At 41.5% G+C, this 18,244-nt stretch overlaps 1 protein-coding gene across 1 annotated transcript; it reads right to left on the bottom strand.

Moving 5' to 3' along the window:
• Positions 1–1,236: 1,236 nt before the first annotated feature.
• On the bottom strand, positions 1,237–11,120 carry adamts1 (ADAM metallopeptidase with thrombospondin type 1 motif, 1). The gene is made up of 9 exons (XM_043701393.1): positions 9,670–11,120; positions 8,789–9,214; positions 8,442–8,574; positions 7,808–7,975; positions 6,487–6,773; positions 5,808–5,994; positions 5,451–5,629; positions 4,688–4,863; positions 1,237–3,814 (listed from the first exon to the last, which is right to left on the bottom strand). Exons 1-9 carry the CDS (start codon positions 10,201–10,203, stop codon positions 3,076–3,078), a joined length of 2,829 nt encoding a protein of 942 aa, XP_043557328.1. The 5' UTR covers positions 10,204–11,120; the 3' UTR covers positions 1,237–3,075.
• Between the last annotated feature and the right edge of the window lie 7,124 nt (positions 11,121–18,244).

The raw sequence follows: 18,244 nt of genomic DNA, 5'->3' as shown, positions 1-18,244 counted from the left end.
GAGTAGGAAGTTTTGGGGAGATTCCAGAAAGTCCTGGTATCTGGAACTCACTAGAAAAAAAATAGTAGAGGTAGGAACCCTCAAGAAATTTAAAAATTATTTAAATGAACACTTGAAACATCATCATTCAAAGATCCAAATGCTGGAAAATAGGATTGGAATAAATAGGTGCTTGATGACTGGTGTAAACACGATGGACTGAAGGGCCTTTTTCCAAACTGTAAAAATCTCAGTAACTTCATTGAACTGGACTCCACCACACCATCATTCCAGATCCTAACCACTCATGACAAGTTATTCAATTGCTTGTTTTGTCAATTACTCAAAATCTATGCCCTCTTGTTCTTGATCTTCCCAATAGGAAATGTTTCTTCTTATTAACTCTGTCCTGATCTCTCATGATTTTGAACGTCAAAACTCTCACCTTTCCAAGGAAGTCAGTCCCAACATCTCCAAAATATACCTGAAATTTTCTCATTTCTGGAACTACTCGTGAATCTTTTCTGCTCTGTAATGCTTCTAAAGGCTAAATGAAACCTTCAATGTAGTTGACGCCTCCTGTGTTGAATCCTTCAAACTGCATACAGTAGCCTCCTGTAAGCAAACCTTATCCCATAAGCAGGTGCAACAACTGAGAGTACTGGATATTTATTGGCATACTCCCCTGAGATTACCTCAAATCCATTGATGTTTACTCACCCTGCTTTCAGTGGATTTTCACATTGACAGCAGTGGTCACTCAGGGAAATCATGGTGTGAGACAGTGCAATTAACAACTAGTTCCAATGCCAGAGTGCTTCACAGGGGTCAAAGGAGAATGCTAAACAGAAGACAGGAACTATGGTGTATTTTTTTTAAGAAAAATGTTAAAACAACAGATGATGGAAAGTTGTTACCAGGACAGGTTTTCAAAAGACCGAGTGAACAAAGTGATGTAACATCTGTCTTTGATAGGGAAATGTATCTCATGTAACAAATCACTTTGAAGTTCAATGTATTGACTGAGGTTCAGTATTTTCTTATATTAACAACATTCCACAAATAGAAATGAGATGACAGGCCAGTTAAATTGTTTTTGGCTGGGAGAAAAATTTAGGACAAAACACTGGGAGATCTCTGTACTTCTTTTCAAATAGTGCACCTTCAATCAAACTATTAAAAATTATAAAGCCAATATGAAGATTGGAGTTCATCACTGCACTTCTACATGTAGCAAACACAAGACAGACACAAAGATTGAGAATTCAACCATTTTTATTATCTCCTAGTGACACATTATACTGTATAAATAGTCTAGTCTTGTTAAATGTTCTTTGTTCCTTTTTAAAAAAGCGATAACTTAAAGATTATATTATACAAAGCTTTACAAAAATAAATAAGTTTATTTGAAATCTGTACAAAATGCTGATCCTTCACAGAAGGGATTTAATACTCTTACTTATAAAGTACACCATATTGGCCTTGGTGTTGGTTTAATATTTACATTCCTCATGTAATTGCGGATTTCAAATCTGTAGCTTTGTATTAATAGCAGCTTGTGTATAACATAGTTTAAGCTGTTTTGTTTTATTTCTTAAATAAGATAAATCTTGCCCTTCATCACTGAGGTAGGTGGGGACTGAATTGGTCAGCAGGTGAAACTATGACTAGTATCAACCTGTATATCAGGACCTTAGGATATTACTTGACAGTACCTTGAAGCCAGGATAATATAACAAGAAAATCCCTTCTCACACCTACAGATCCCAAACTAATTTTACCCCGCTTTCCAAAGTACTGGCTCTTCTTGGGGGACAGTTTTCCATTACTTTGTTCTGTGACCATCCTTTACTCTTTGCCTAGGTTCACACATCTTATATGCATCTGGCTGTGGGGGCATATCAAGCCTAATCCTGTCCCCACAAATAGCAGTTGCAGCAAAAAATCATTATCTAAATGATCATTTGTGTTAATTCTGGATGATTTTCCAAATACCCCACTGAAGCCTAGAATGTAAGGGCAAATGTGAAGTCTTGATGGGTTGCTAGTTGCAAACATCTAACACAGCTCTCATTCCAAGGTTCTGTTCCCACCTTTGGTTTTTCAGTATTATATCTAATGCCAGGTAATTACCATCATTCCATGCAACGACTTAAGGCAGAAATTTGTACAGTTTTTTTAAAAGTTAGCATATGCAAAATAAACTGAACTTGACCTTGCAAAACAAAATGGGAGTCTTGTTCATAGCCACAGAGATTGGCAGGTGTGGACCACAGTATTTCTAATTTTTTATTATATTCATCTGTGGGACATGGACATTGTTGGCTGGCCAGCATTTATTTGCCCTCCACATTCCAAAAGCTTGAGACTGCAAGATCATCTTGATTTGAGAGACATGGGTCACAGGGTGAAGGGGATAATCAACTAAAACCGGCAAAACTGGGATTGTTAGCCTCCAAATTGTGAAACAACAATTAACTGATACTTATTCTTCGTACCAATGGCAATGATAGATATTATTCTGCAAAGGGAACACTAATTATAACAGCTAGTGGTACAAGTATCCGAACCACCTGTGAACTAGCAGAACATTCTAGAAACTATCTAAAACAAAACATTCTTGCAATTTCCAGGGATTGTGTTCTCTAAGAGAATGAGAGAATATATTGTTGCAGGAAAAACAGAAAGAGTCCTGTGTTCTTTCATTTGTAACAAAATGTGGTCATGTAAGTTCGCCAGCGGCACTCATGAATTTGGGACTAACATGGTTATCAAAGAATGAGGAAGACCTGATTTCACTGTCAACAGTGAGAGTTCATGGTTTTAAAAATCCATCGCTAATAACTAAGACAACTACTAACTTGAGAGATAAACAATGCTAGCATTGCATTCTCAGATTAGCCCCAGTCCTCCTCCCCAAAACATTGTCCATCTACTTATTGGTTATGACTAATGCAAACATTCATTGTCAAAGGGAAAATGGGTCAAACGATTATCATGTTTCACATGACAAATGGATTGGGAAACCCTTATTTTCAGTGCATTTAGGATGAATTAAAAAAAAGATTTGAATTGTCTTTCATGTTTGTTGATTCCTTAGCTACAAGCTTGGATGGTGCAAAGGCCAATCAGATGTTTTGGTTTTTTTGAAATGTTGCAGCTCTCCTGTGGTAGCACCTGGCCATCACGCATGACACATTTCAATGACCTTTTCTTAAAGCCTTTCCCACATGTCTTAGAGCAGGCTGACCATTCTCCTAACAACCACCGTGGGCAGGGGATATCAGCACACAGTTGAAGGTCATCAGGCTTCAGTTCTTTCACACAATCAGTGGCTGGTCTCCCATAGATGTCCAGACATTTAACTGCTCTGTGTTGCCACCCTCGACCACATGACTTGGAGCACTCTCCCCATTCGCCAATAACCCACTCAGAGGTTACTGTTTCCTTTATGGCATTAAAAGACTCCTTTTTCGAGTTGGGTTTAGTTGGCTGATGCTGCAAATCTTTCTTCGCGAAGAATGTAAATTTGATTCTTGGCCGCAAAGAATCTCCCACGGACAGTACCTCAACAATCAGAGGTTCCTTGAGGGCACCATAGCTACGAATTCTTTCTAATGACACAGAAGAGCCAGTGTATCTCAAGATTGCACCTTGATATGAAATGTCCTGTTCCACCGTGGATAAAGTGTATTCCCCATTGAGGAGGTATGTACCATCAACTTTTTTCAATGCCAGATAGTTGCCATCATGTCTTGCACCACGCAGACTGCGCTGTTTTATGTCAATATTCGTTGCCCCAGCTGGAATGGTTACAACCTCTTGGTAGCCAGGTCTACAGAAACAGATTGAAAGAGAAAAAGATCAAATTAATTTGTTGGCTTGCAATTTTATGTCAACTGAAGCAAGAACTTCAGACAACAATATTCCCATTCTTCTTAATGTCTGTCAACAAAACACTAAATTTTCTCTTTTTCTGCCTTCCTTTTCAGAAAAGGTAAATTGTATGGCATCCATTTTCACAGGTGACAATAATCCTTTCGTCATTCTTTGACTATTGACAAGCTCATCACAGAATCATCTCTAGCTTCAGTTTTGACCAATATAATACCCACACATGCACATCACCTGAATGATGGTCAGCAACAATTGTTTGACTAATTTGTTTCTCCTTTCCCTTTTTTAGTGATACACGAGTGTCACTTTCAGTCAAAATAAGCCATGATTTATGACATCGAGCAGATTTTCATAATGATTCATTCACCAAACTTACTTCCCCAGTTTCTAGCCACCATGGGTTTCGTCCAGAATTGGGTAGCTGAGGTAGTCTTGAGTATCAAACAAAATCTAGACTTAAAGCTAACTATATGGGCCTTGTGTTCTACTATCTGAAATACCAGTTATTCCTAAAGCAGTCCAACATAAATTCAGCAGATAATTTCAAAACATTTCTTAGTGTTATCCAGCTAGAGTCACTGAACCTTCAGTACAACGGTTTAATGCTGGACACTAAGAATGATCATACGTGAAATAAATTTCTGAAATTATAAAGGACACCAATTATAAATGCGTGAAAACTGGCATTCAATTTGTTTATGAAAATCAATTCAAAAACGTCTGAACATGAGGACTTGGTGCTTTTATACACTTGGGTGGATGTTTTACATTTAAACAATATTAGCAGCATAAGCAAGGAGTTCCTACTTACTTTGAACGGTCAAATGAGCCAGCAATCTTCTTGCATGTTAAGCCTTTGCCTTTACACACACCGCACTTGTCAAACTTCTTGTTGGAACCGATGACTCTGTCACAACCAGCCTTGACACATTGTCCTTGAATACATACAGACGTGGAGTCTGGACTACATGGTGTGCCATCAACAACCTGTGAAGAAAACATTAATACTTATTATTAACCCTAATGGAGAGTAATATCCCAGTGGTTAAAGGAAAAAACACCACAGAGTATTGGAGCACTAAACAGGAACTGGCCTTGCAACCTAGATTAGAATAATTTGGATAAATTCTCTGGAGATTGACTGTATTTTTCTTTTTCTTGCTTTTTTTTTTAGTAAAGTAGATTTCATGACATGTTGAGAGTGTTGACAATGCATCAAATTACTGTTTTTTTTAAAATATAAAAGGGATAGGCTGTTTTTAGTTCTGCTATGGTTACTAAACTAACAGTTCACGTGTGGGGTGTTTGCCCTCATGCTCACTTGGAATAAAGGATCAAAATTTGCAACTGGCAGGTATAAAGCTCCTGGCAGGTGTGACTGTGATATTTATGACTCTTAAAAGATTTTCTGAACTCTATCGACGGCTTGACTCTTGTAATAGAGACATGACTTTTGCTAATCCTTATACACACTGGAGCTTGAACCAAGATCTCAGCAGACCTCTTGGTTCCTTTCTTCATATTAACTAGGGAAATACTGAAGGGAATGGTTAAAAAAAAATTGGAAAACATACCTTGGGTTGGAGCACAAAATAGTTGCCTGTGCCTTTTGATCGGCAAATAAGTTTGCATCGATCTTTAGGAGAGACTCCAGCATATTTTGGGACCCATTCAAATGTGCGCATTCCTCCAAAGGCAGCAGACTTTGAGAAGTCATTGTGCATCTCACATTGCTCTTCACGGAATGTTTTACCTGCAACAGAAACCATCAAACTGAAGATCAAAAACATTATTATTTGCTCAGTCAAAACAAAGAATCTGGAAAGGGATATTTGGCTTCTCAAACCCCAAATGCCAATGTTTTTGGAAAATAAATGATTCCCTCTTGGCCATTATTGTTGACTATGTTAAATGTATTGTACAAATCTTACCATTGTTAAAGGGGCAGTCCATGGTGTTGCATGATTTGTATTGGACCCTCTTTCCTTCACAGTATTTCCCACCGTTCTGTGGAACTGGATTATTGCAGTGCCTAAATGAGTACTGTACACCTCCACCGCATGTCCTTGAGCACTCACCCCAGGGTCCCCATGGGCCCCAGTTCCCATGAACTGCAGTCTGTTAGGAAAAAAGGATAACTAATTTAAAGAAAGATGAACAACACAACAAACAAAAAGTTAATTAGACAATGTTTCTCTCCAACCCAACACTGTAATTTTGTTTCTCCCATTCTTTATTTCCCCTTCTTAATTTGTCTTTTCCCTTGCCCGAATGGTGTTCATTTGGAATGCATTGCTTGAGAAATCATCAGCCTTTTAAAACTGATCAGATCAAAGATAACCCAATTCCATTTGTTGTTAGGGAGCACAAATGCAAGTGATAGCTAGGATGTTGAGGGTGAGCTTTCATACAGTCTGGACTATATTTAAACCCAAATCTTAATATGGATATTTGCTGAGCCTCTGTGACACTTCATAACCAGGATATTTTAGCAGGCAATGTCACAGAAGACAGTTACTAATTAACTAGAGTAGTAAATGAAACACACAATCAGGATAAAGTATGAACCTAGGAGGAACCAAAGCAAAATATGTTTGTGTAAATGCTTACACTATATTCCATCATGCTTGTCTGGTTAACACACTTTCCTTCCATGCACCATTTTCCTTGCCCACAGCTAGTACCATCAGCCCATGGGAAGTGCTTGGTTTGGCAGATGAGCATCCCACCAGACATTCCAGTGCACCACAGCAAGGAACATGTGTTGCCTGCATCAGGACAAAGCCTTGACTCTTCCCCAAAGGTGAACTGACACTGGCGATCTGCATCATAGGTGCTCCCTGGCAATTCACCAGGAAGCTGTAGAGGCTGCTGTGGTTTGTCCAACAGACATTCTCCTGAAAGCAGAGATGTTGACTGAATTTTAGCTTTATCGCAAATATTTCAGCACAACGCAAGATTTTTTTTAGATTAGATTAGATGACAGTGTGGAAACAGGCCCTTCGGCCCAACAAATCCACACCGGCCTGCCGAAGCGCAACCCACCCATTCCACTACATTTACCCCTTTACCTAACACTACGGGCAATTTAGCCTGGCCAATTCACCTGACCTGCACATCTTTGGACTGTGGGAGGAAACCGGAGCACCCGGAGGAAGCCCACGCAGACACGGGGAGAATGGGCAAACTCCACACAGTCAATCGCCTGAGTCGGGAATTGAACCCGGGTCTCTGGCGCTGTGAGGCAGCAGTGCTAACCACTGTGCCACCGTGCCGCCCACTTTGAAGACCTTTCAAAGGAAATTCACAATAAAATGTGAAAAACTCAATGAGAAGTTGAAAAATATTATTTTTTAAATATATCATCAAATCACTTTAACTATAAAAGGGCGGCACTGTGGTTAGCACTGCTGTCTCACAGCACCAGGGACTTGGGTTTGTTTCCAGCCTTGGGTGACTGGAGTTTGCACATTCTCCCCGTGTCTGTGTGGGTTTCCTCTGGGTGGTCCGGTTTCCTCTCTCAATCCAAAGATGTGCAGGTTAGGTGGATTGGCCATGCTAAATTGTCCATAGTATTCAAGGATTATAGGTTAGGTGCATTAGTCAGGGGTAAATTTATGACAATCGGGTAGGGGAATGGGTCTGGGTGGGTTAATCTTCAGATAGTTGGTGTGGACTTGTTGGGCCGAAGGGCCTGTTTCTACACTACACGGATTCTATACAAAGAGTTAAAAATGTTATACTAGTAATGGTTATTCCACATTACAATTTGTAGCTTATTAGTAAAACTAATTACAATTATAGTGTATTTATTAGATACATTATCCACAATAGTTGTTATATTTTTAATCAATTCAGTTGCCAAAGTTACATACTAAAAAAAAATTCCAGAAACATAAAGTTTACTTTTGGGCAGGGGTGTGGTTCTTACCATGCCCATTGTCCAGGAAGGAAGTGATCCTGTAAGCACTGCAGGCAGACCAAGGCTGGTTCCTATCCAAGTTGGAGAGTGTTGACGCCATCATGTGGGAATTCCCAGTTTTAGGAATGGTATTAAGACATTGCCATGTATCATCATGGAGCATGTTAAACACATGGCCTGGAAAGAGTAAAAGAAAATCAATCAAGTCTCAGATTATGCAAATATTTCAGTTACTTTAAGTCCTGCTGAATGACCCTTCCATACTTTGCAAGTCCCACCCACTTATATTAACTTCAGATGTACCTCAGAATGTTGTAATGTACTGTGCCCCATCCCTAATATTGTGTAGAATGTTATTAATTCATGAAGATGTCCTAATTTCTCCTAAATCAAATTTATGGCAAGTAGTTTTTCAAAGTTAGACATTTTGTACTGTTACGCAAATAATATTTAATACAACTGATTTGATTTTTTAAAAATGCTCAATGCATCTTTCTCCGATGTCTCCAGAAATTATATGAACTAATCTATGCAATAAACTAAGCCAGAATTACAAAACTAACACAAACAGCAGCTGGAACTCCATCTTCAGCAAGTAAAATTAATACAACAAACATTTACCATTGGAGGGTGAGGTACTTACCCAACTCGTGAGCTGCAGTGAAGGCAGCTTGCAGACCATCATCCTCAATGACTGAGCAGCTTCGCCTGGGATCACAAATTGTCCCAACATCAGCCATCCCCAGTGTATCACAAGTCTGGGCTCCACACAGATCCTTAATAAGGATAAACAAGGGCAGCATTTAGCAAAATCTTCAGGGAAATAAAGGTCAACTCTAAAAGCTGGCATCCTTCTTTACCAAGAATAATTTTTTTTCAAAAAGCCTACGTAATTCTCAAAAGATGCTTTGTGAAAGGCCCTCTGCATGCACATTAAACATATTTGACATGCATACTAATAGACATGTTTGGACAGGAGCCTTGGCTTACCGTTCTGGTGAAGAGTATAGCAGTGTCGTAGTGTTCTGGATTACGGTCACTGACTGGGTTGTGCTGCCTCTGCCAAGTACAGAAGTTCCTCAAGGTTAGAGCTGCATTAAAAGACACGTCAGGTCCTTTCTCCTTCTCATAGATAACCAGGATCTTCACCACCACCAAGCTGATGGAGTTTTTAATACTCGGATGCTTGTACAATTTGGCAGCCACTGACATTAAAGTGAGGAGATAGTGCCTGAGCCCACTGCCATGGAACTCTGCCATAGAATTGTCTGCCACCAGCAAGGTCTCTACATAGCGAGGCGAGGAGACAAACCTCTTGGCTCTTTGGTGTCCAGTGGGTTCTGGTGGAGTGGCCTCGGATCCAGACTGTTGGGTATCAGTGCTCTTCGCTGTCTGGGGCTCCTCTTGATCACTTACCTAGTTGATATTTTTAAAAAAAATGAAATTAGACATTAATTGAAAATAAAATAAAACTCTCAAGTTTCCCTCTGTAACAGAGATAGCAAGCTTATAGCAGGAGATGCCACTTCATGAGACAGCAGCCAGAATTGCACTCTGCTCGGTGGCTGGTTTTTATCTGCAGGCTCGGTAATTCAGGACTAAAAAGTGATCTTGTGAGCAGATCGAGTGCTTTTCAAACATTTGCTTTACAGATTGAACATTAAAAACGGTCAAGATTAGAGTGGTGCGGAAACGCACAGCAGGTCAGGCAGCATTAAAAAGGGTATAGATTCGGAAAAAAAAAGTCAAGATGCACAGAGAAGCGGCATATGACAAAGAGGAGTTTTTGGGGCAGGGAACAGGGAGTGAAGGGGGTGGGGGAATGTTATCTACAGTAGCAGTGTAGCCAGTGAAGACAGGCTGCTGCTTACCCCGCACTTGGTGCCGCCAGGTCGGTCTGAGGAGCTCAGACTTGTCCTGCGGATGAAGTGAGGCTGCATGTCCCCTGGCTGTGTCCCATTCACGGGATAGATGTGATACTGGGCTCCGTCGACCACGAAAGCGCCTTGGATGCCATGGCAGAGGCTGACCGCCGCCAGGGAGCCGGGCAGGGAGTTGACGGTGCCGGCGTAGAAGCAGCGGCGAAGGTCGGGCTCTGCCTCCTCCTCCTCCTCCGGGGTTTGACCAGGCTCAGGACCCCCGAGCCGCTGCAAGGTGACAACCGGCGCCAGGAAACTGTGATCGGGCTCCAGCTCCAAGTCGAACCGCTGCCCGAAGGCGTGGAGCCGGTAGAAGATCCTTTGCCCCGGCTCAGGCTCCTGACTGGCCCCGGCTCCTAGCTCCAGGCCCTCCTGGTCCAGCCGCACTGGGTAAGTGACAATCTCCTCCGAGGTCCCGGCCAGAACCTGCCCGGGCCCCATCCCACCGCATAACCACAGCCAAACCAGTCCGAGCACCGCAAACATCTTCCGGACACGCTGAGAGAGAGAGAGCGCACTCCAAAAAAAAACTGCCAGCCAAATTGCAAAGCAAAAAAAAAGTAAAATAAAAATCCCAAATTGGAAAAAATAAATCAATGCAACTTCTCAATTTTGAATCTGAAATCGCTTTCTAAAACAGTTGGAGGGATCACAGTTCCACTCTTTTGCAGCGAGAAAGTCTCTCTCTTATTAAGTTGCAGCAGAATTATTCAGTTTTGTTGCTCCCCATAAATCTGGTGGATGCCTCTCTGGTTTGTGCTGGACTCGCTCGCTCAGTGCTCCTTTTATAAGCCCGCAGCAGCCCTCCTCAGCCTCCAGCTGCCCCTTAGCCGGCCCCTTCCTTTTCCCTTGATCAGCGTCGACAGCCTATCCCAGCTCGGTGCGTAAGTGCAAACTTGGATGAGTTCAATCTGGCGCCCAGCCTGCTCTCTCCACAAGGGCAGTCGGCAAAAGAGCTCCGGTTTCACCGGGAAACCTTCAATGAACAAGCCATTTTCAACCTTTCGTTTGCACCTGCTTTTTTTTTGTTTCCAGGTAGCCCCCTTCTCTGGAAACACAAAACTACCCCAGCTACAATGTCACATTCACATTAAATCCCTCCTTTTTTTGCTCCTACAGCGTCCCCATTCATTCAAACAGCTTAGCTCCCTTCCAATGCAGTCACTCCCGGAGTAAAATTCTGGGTAAACTCAACGAGATTCATTTTCTTATCTACTTCCGTCACGTTCAGAAATAATACAACCTTTGTTTCAAAATTATCCCCTTTCAAACTCTCTGATGCCTTCCTTAACTCCCTGCCTCCTCTCCAAACCAACATTACCGTTTAAAAGTAATGTTCCCCCTGAATTATAAAGGAAGTTCTTCATGAAACTTTTTTTTCAATAAAAGACAAGTTCAGTTGAGCTTTTGGGTGGATCCAGAGCGACTAACCTTTTCAGGGGAACGCCACGGATAAGTTAGACGAGGAAACGCAGAATCATTTTAAAGTTTCATTAATTAAGAAAATGTCGTTTTGTTTGAAACACAATCTTTCGTTTGAGGAAGATGGTAAATACAACTTATGAAATATCGTCACTGAAATAAAGGGAAAAGAAGATACTCTTCAGTTGACATTGCCTGAAAGTTTTTTTTCCCTTTTATATCACGTCCCGCAATTAGGTTTCTGAACGCTGACTGCACTTCCCAGTTTGTCAGCGATATTCACAATGAAACCAGCATCTCCTCTCCTCTCCTCTCCGCCTTAACAGTAGATTCGCCCACGCCTTCACTATCTGAACCGCCGGAATGAATTTATCTCTGCTTCCCCAACAAAAAAATAATTAAATATCTGAACACAAACCATCACTTCTTCTTTGTATTTTTTTGAGGACTGATTAGCTCTCGCTTTCCTAATTCTGTTTCTGTATGTTAATAGAAGTGGATTAACCCTTTATAATTAAAATAAAATCAAGGCGTTAATTAAGTATCGATTAAAACGGGGGCAGGAGTGGGGAGGGTGTAACGTAAGAGCACTTCTTGGCTGAGCGGTCTCCTGGTACCGTATTTACTGATATTTGAGCGCTTCATGCGATTCTCCAAATCAGCGCCTGCCCTTTCCAGTCAAGTTTAAGGTAAGGGATTATTTCACAGCTTGGTGTTCTTTCACTAGCTGTGTGTGTTTCCCTGCTCGTGCACGGCCCGCCCAGTCAAACCTCACGCCTCTGGCCACAGCTCGCCACTTTGGAAGGCGATTTGTGTGGGCGCTGCTCAGTAATGACAACGAAAGGTTGAAATTAAAACAAAGTTACACGTTTGTTCAGTGATTCCCTCCCCAGGGAATCCTCACAATAAAGCAACTGAAGGAACAGCATAAGTAATCTTTTTTCAACAAATGCGACCAAGTTTAAAATCCTTCCAAGTGAACCTCTCCACCTATTCAACGTGTTTTATCCACAATGTAGATTTATGATGGAGACAGAGTTAAACACATTTTTATGTTATTTTCTACTCCCCAGTTAAAAATGAAACAATGAAACCACAGCATGTGTGGGAAGAAAGCAGGATCGACATTTCGAGTCTAATTAACTCTATTTCTCTCTGCACAGATGCTAAGTTTCTCCAGCAATTTTTGTTTCCGTTTCAGATTTCCAGCAGTTCTTTCTTTACCCCACCTGATGAAGGAGCAGTGCTCCGAAAGCAAGTGCTTCCAATTAAACCTGTTGGACTATATCCTGGTGTTGTGTGATTTTTAAGTTTGTACATCCCAGTCCAACACCGACACATCCAAATCATCCCAGCAGATGGCGCGTTTAAACCACATATGGATCCCAACCCGTCCTGTCATCAACCCGTGTCATTTTGTTTTTGGTTTTAGTTAATTTAAGGTGTTTTAGATGAACGGTTATAAGTCAGTAGAAACCCAAAGCATTTGACGATTCCAATGTAAGCAAACAGGTTAAATCTGGCAAGATCTTTTACCTATCATCTGAGAGCCAGAGTTCGCACTTAGTGTCTATATTGACCTAGTACAGAGATGTGAGCTGGAGACTGAAATAAGCACAATCTGAGGATGCTTAGTTTACAGACTTCAGACCACTTGGACATTTTCTTAATGCTTATAATGGATAATTGTATTTCGTTTATCTATGTGGCATTTTGTTTGTTGAAGATTACTGAGAACATTTATTTTCCCGAATTCCTAATCTTACCTCAAAGACAGCAGGACGAGTTGGTATGGGAAAGGGGTAACAGTGAAAGAGTTTGATGGCGGTCTCCTTTACTCAGTTTGAAGAAGGTGGCTTCATTATGCAAAAGTCCATTCTCTCCAGCCGACAGACAGACTTTCAGATTGAAAACTGTTCAATTAAAGGGCAGTGCTGGCATCCATCCCCTTGGTACGCTCAAAACTAAGCCAAAAGCTTTTCTTTCTGCATGACTAGTCAGGTGTGCAACTCTTTGGACGCTGTTGAAAGACACACGAAAAATTCTTTGTGAATGTTTTGAACCACGTTCAATGTGATCAATTTACCACCAGATGGCGGCAATCGAGCATTTTTGCACATTTTGTACTGTATGAGGGGAGTGAATCCATCTGCTCTCCACCAGCTCCTCAGCCCCAACCCTTCCAATAGATCCTATAAATTACCTGGTGCTTGTCTTCTGTGGTGAACCACAGTGACTCCACAGTAACATTATGGTTAAGTTGGGGAATCCTGTTTGATGCTTCTAGTGTGCAAAAGTTCTTAGAATCAACTAGGAGAAAGTCTATTCCTGATGAAGGGCTTTTGCCCGAAACGTCAATTTTCCTGCTCCTCAGATGCTGCCTGACCTGCTGTGCTTTTCCAGCACCACTGTAATCTAGGAGAAAGTGAGGACTGCAGATGCTGGAGATCAGAGTCCAGCTTATGCTCGAAACGTTGACTCTCCTCGGATGCTGCCTGATCGTCTATGCTTTTCCAGCGCCACGCTTTTTGACAAGTTCTTAGAATGTAATGTAACTCTAAAACATTTAATTTTATTTAAAATCAACTTGTGCATTTATTGAATTTAAAGAAACCTGGAATTTGATTACAGCCTGTAGCTCATTCACATTTGATTGTTACTTATATACAAATAGTCTGAACGCCTCATTAGATTCCAGGCTGTCCATTATTCTATATTAAACCACCTGAACCTATCAATTAGATTCCAGATTTGCAATCTGTTCTGGGCATCCAACTTGTAACTAGCTTTCAGGTGTCCATTATTAAATGTAATGACATTTATAGTGTTATAATATAGTAATAATAACATCAACCCTCTAATACAATTTAGTTTTTAATCCACTCTGGTATGTCCATGTACCACATTCCATTTGCCTTCCATCTCAGTGCTCCTTATGGAGCAAAATTCCTGAGCAAAATCCATCAGCAGGTGTCCTTTGGATTAAAGAATGGGAAACACAGAAAGTCGCACAGAAAGTCATTGGAGCAAACCTCATGTATTGAAAGGCAGGTTTTGAACACTTAGTGGTTAGCACTGCTGCCTCACAGCACCAGGGACACAGGTTTAATTCCACCCTTGGGTGACTGTCTGTGTGGAGTTTGCACATTCTTCCCGTGTCTGCGGGGGTTTCCTTCCACAGTCCAAAGATGTGCCCGTTAGGTGAATTGGCCATTCTAAATTGCCTGTAGTGTTTGGTGCATTAGTCAGAGGGAAATGGGTTTGAGTGGGTTACTCCTCGGAGGGTCGGTGTGGACTTGTTGGGCCGAAGGGCCTGTTTTCACACTGTAGGGAACCTAATCTAATCTAAAAAAAACAAGAATGGTCCTTACTAAACAAGTATAAGACCAGCCAGGGGGCCCTGCACAGTCAACTGTAGTCTCAGTACAAACTCTTTATGCACTTGTGGAGAGACAGAAATAATTGTGTCCCCTTTACAGACTAAACGGCAGACTCATCACAATAAACTCAGCGGATGTGGCAGAAATCACTTGGTTCTGGAGATTTGCATTTGCTAAATAAATAAATATACCTGCAGTTAAAGAGATCAAATGAAAGTCCATATTAGCCTTGCATTCACAAACAAAAACAGAAGTTGCTGGCAAAGCTCAGCAGGTCTGGCATATCTCTGAAGAGAAACTGAAAGAGAAACATTTTGGGTCAGTTGGCCCTTCCTCAGAACTGATGGTAGCTAGGAAAATGTTGGTTTATATGCAGAAGACAGGGTGGGAGTGGATAAGGAGTAAATGGTAGGTAGGGAGAGAGCCCAAAGAGAGAGAAGACTTGAACAAATAAAGGAGGGCGAATAGCTGTTAATGGAGACAGTTGCTGGCTAACAATAGGTAGTGTCTAATGCCAGGCTATGTGATAATAAGGCCTGGTGTATGTGGCAGGGGCTGAGATATGGCAGAGTTTAGGCACCAAAACTATTGAACTCAATATTGCGTCCAGATGGCTGCAGGATCCCCACGTGGAAAATTAGATGTTAATCTTCCAACCTACATTGAGCTTTGCTGGAGCACTGCAGTGAGCCAGAGACAAGAGATGTTGGCCAGGGAACAGGGTGCAGGTTTACTCTTACTCTGAGACGGTGCCCACTGGTCCTTGACTCTCCCACAAGAGAAAACAATCTTTCAGCATCTACCATATCAAGCACCTTAGAATCTTACATGTTTCAATAAGATCAGCTCTGATTATTCTATATTCCAACAAGTACAACTCCAACCTACTCAAATTCTCCTCAGAAGAAAATCCTGATTTACAGTAAATGCAGTTCTTTCAATTTTTTTATAAGGATTGCATTAACTGTCCACAAGATGGCAGTAGATCACCAGGTGCAAATCCTGAATTACCACAGACATTGAGTATACACTGACACCCATCAGATGAACAGCCAAGAACAGGTATTACAGTGTATAAAAAGTTTGGATTGATATTTTATTGATGAATTATGTGTCAAGTAGGATCAAATCCAGAAAATTTCTCAACAAATTTGCACCAGTAGAAGCATTACATTCACATTCCACCACTGCATTTGAGAATTTGAATTTAGTTAAAACAATCTGGAAATGAAACTGCTGTCAGTAAAAGTGACAATGAACTTGTCATATTGTCATAAAGGAGGAAGTGAGTGAGTGAGGACTGCAGATGCTGGAGGTCAGAGTCGAGAGTGTGATGCTGGAAAAGCAAAACAGGTCAGGCAGTATCCGAGGAGCAGGAGAATGATGAAGGGCTTATTTCCGAAAAATTAATTTTCCTGCTCCTCGGATGCTGCCTGACCTGCTGTGCTTTCCCAGCACCACATTCTTGATTCGTATTGTCATAAATCCAACCAAAGTCCAGGAAGGAAGGAAAGTGTTAACCTTTTTATTATTTGATCAAGGAATATTAGAATTGCTGGCAACAGCAGCTTTTAATACCTGACCCTAAATGCCCTTGAGAAGGTGGGAGTTCATGGAGATTTGGTGTAGGGACACTCTCACTGTGCTGCTTAAGAGGGAGTTCCAGGATTTTGACCAAGAGACAGTGAAGGAAGCTTGGTGTGTTCCCTGTAGGGGAATTACAGGTGGTGATATGCTGATGCATCTCTGCCAATATCCTTCCAGGAGGTAGAGAAACAGAGTTAATATTTCATATCCAATATGACTTACTGTCTCTAATCTCCCTTGTCCTTTAGCCTTTCCCTGACATTGTGTCTTGTTTCACATGCTCCTTCTTACCTTTATCTAGAGCATAAAGTCCATCACTTTAATGAGGATTCTGGGTAATTCAAGATAGAGGACAGGAAAAATTTCTGGCTGTAACAACTGCTCCTTTTTAAAGGTATTTTAGATGCTGGAGGTGATTTCCCCGAATTCCAGGAGCAGCAATTACTGTTTTATATGCTGTTGCATTGATTTGGAACTTTGGAGAAAAAAAAGTCAAAACAATAGCAGTTTTAAAAGGGAGAGGAACAGACAAAGGAGGCACATGTTGAGATCAGTGCAGGAGAGAGAGAGAGAGAGAGAGAAAGAAACTGACAGAGCAGTGAACCTGCACAGTTACTGCCTTTGCTGTTTGAATTCATGTATCGCTGGACATTGAAGTGCATCTGGGAAAATTAACAAACAGTAAAATTCACAACTGATCTTGGAGGAACCTGTTTGGGAGAGGTCACTGCACAGAAACAGAAGTAAATATTTAAGCGTGGCCTTAGAGTAAGTCTACAGTAGTGCATAGAGGGGGTTCTTTCTTGATTATATGTTTTATTGAGCTATGTCTCTTTATTAAACTTAAAAATATAAGCCATAAGTATTAATTTAACCTGGAGCAGTGTTTTGTAGGGGAATAAGATGGTGCTATTTTCTGGATCTGTAGATTGTGAATGAGCAAAAATGGCCTTTAATAGAGTGATATGCTCTTCTTGTCGGATATGGGAGTTTAGGGAGAGTTTATGGGTTACTGAGGATTATATCTGCAATAAATGCCGTTGGTTGCGAATCCTATTGGATTGAATGGATCGGTTGGAGAGATAGTTAGAGGCAATGAGGAATTTACAAGAGCAAGGGGATGTGATGGATGGCAGTTATAGGAAGGGGGAAAAGTCCCAGATACAGTCACATAGATGGGTTAACTCCAGGAAAGGTAAGAGAGGTAGGCAGTTAGTACAGGAGTCTTCTGTAGCTGTCCCCATTTCAAACAAGTATGCTGTGCTGGAAAATGTAGGGGGTGATGGATTCTCAGGGGAATGTAGCACAAACAGTCAAGTTTCTGGTATTGAGACTGGCGCTAGTGCAATGAGGGGTTCCAAGAGATTGATTGTGTTAGAGGATTCTCTAGTCCGAGGCGTTTCTGCGGCCAGTAGTGAAAAATCAGAATGGTGTGTTGCTTCCCTGGTGCCAGGACCAAAGATGTCTCAGAGAGGGTGCAGAATGCTCTCAAAGGGGAGAAGGGCCAGCAGGAGGTCATTGTACACATTGGAAACAACGATATAGGAAGGAAAAAGGATGAGATTCTGAAGGGAGATTACAGAGAGTTAGGCAGAAATTTAAAAAGGAGATCCTCGAGAGTAGTAATATCTGGATTACTCCCGGTTCTACGAGCTAGTGAGGGCAGGAATAGGAGGATAGAGCAGATGTGAATGTATGGGTGAAGAGCTGGTGTATGAGAGAAGGATTCATATTTTTGGATCATTTGAATCTCTTTTGGGGTAGAAGTGACCTGTACAAGAAGGACAGATTGCAACTATATTGGAAGGGACTAATATACAGGCAGGGAGATTTGCTAGAACTGCACGGCTGGATTTAAACTAGTAAGGTGGGGTGGGGGTAGGGGGGTGGTGATGGGGAGTTGTCACCCAGGGAGATATTGAGGGGAGATCAATCTGAGACTGGTACAGTTGAGAACAGAAGCGAGTCAAACAGTCAGCACAGGCAGAGACAAAGCAGATAACAAGATGGGACTGATAAATTAAACTGCATCTATTTCAATGCAAGGGGCCTAACAGGGAAGGCAGATGAACTCAGGGCATGGTTAGGAACATGGGTCTGGGATATCATAGCAATTACAGAAACATGGCTCAGGGATG

Source organism: Chiloscyllium plagiosum, chromosome 12 (genome assembly GCF_004010195.1).
Source record: "Chiloscyllium plagiosum isolate BGI_BamShark_2017 chromosome 12, ASM401019v2, whole genome shotgun sequence".
Taxonomy (NCBI): Eukaryota; Metazoa; Chordata; class Chondrichthyes; order Orectolobiformes; family Hemiscylliidae; genus Chiloscyllium; species Chiloscyllium plagiosum.
The sequence above is the reverse complement of the archived record's forward strand: the minus strand, read 5'-3'. Positions and strand labels throughout refer to the sequence as shown.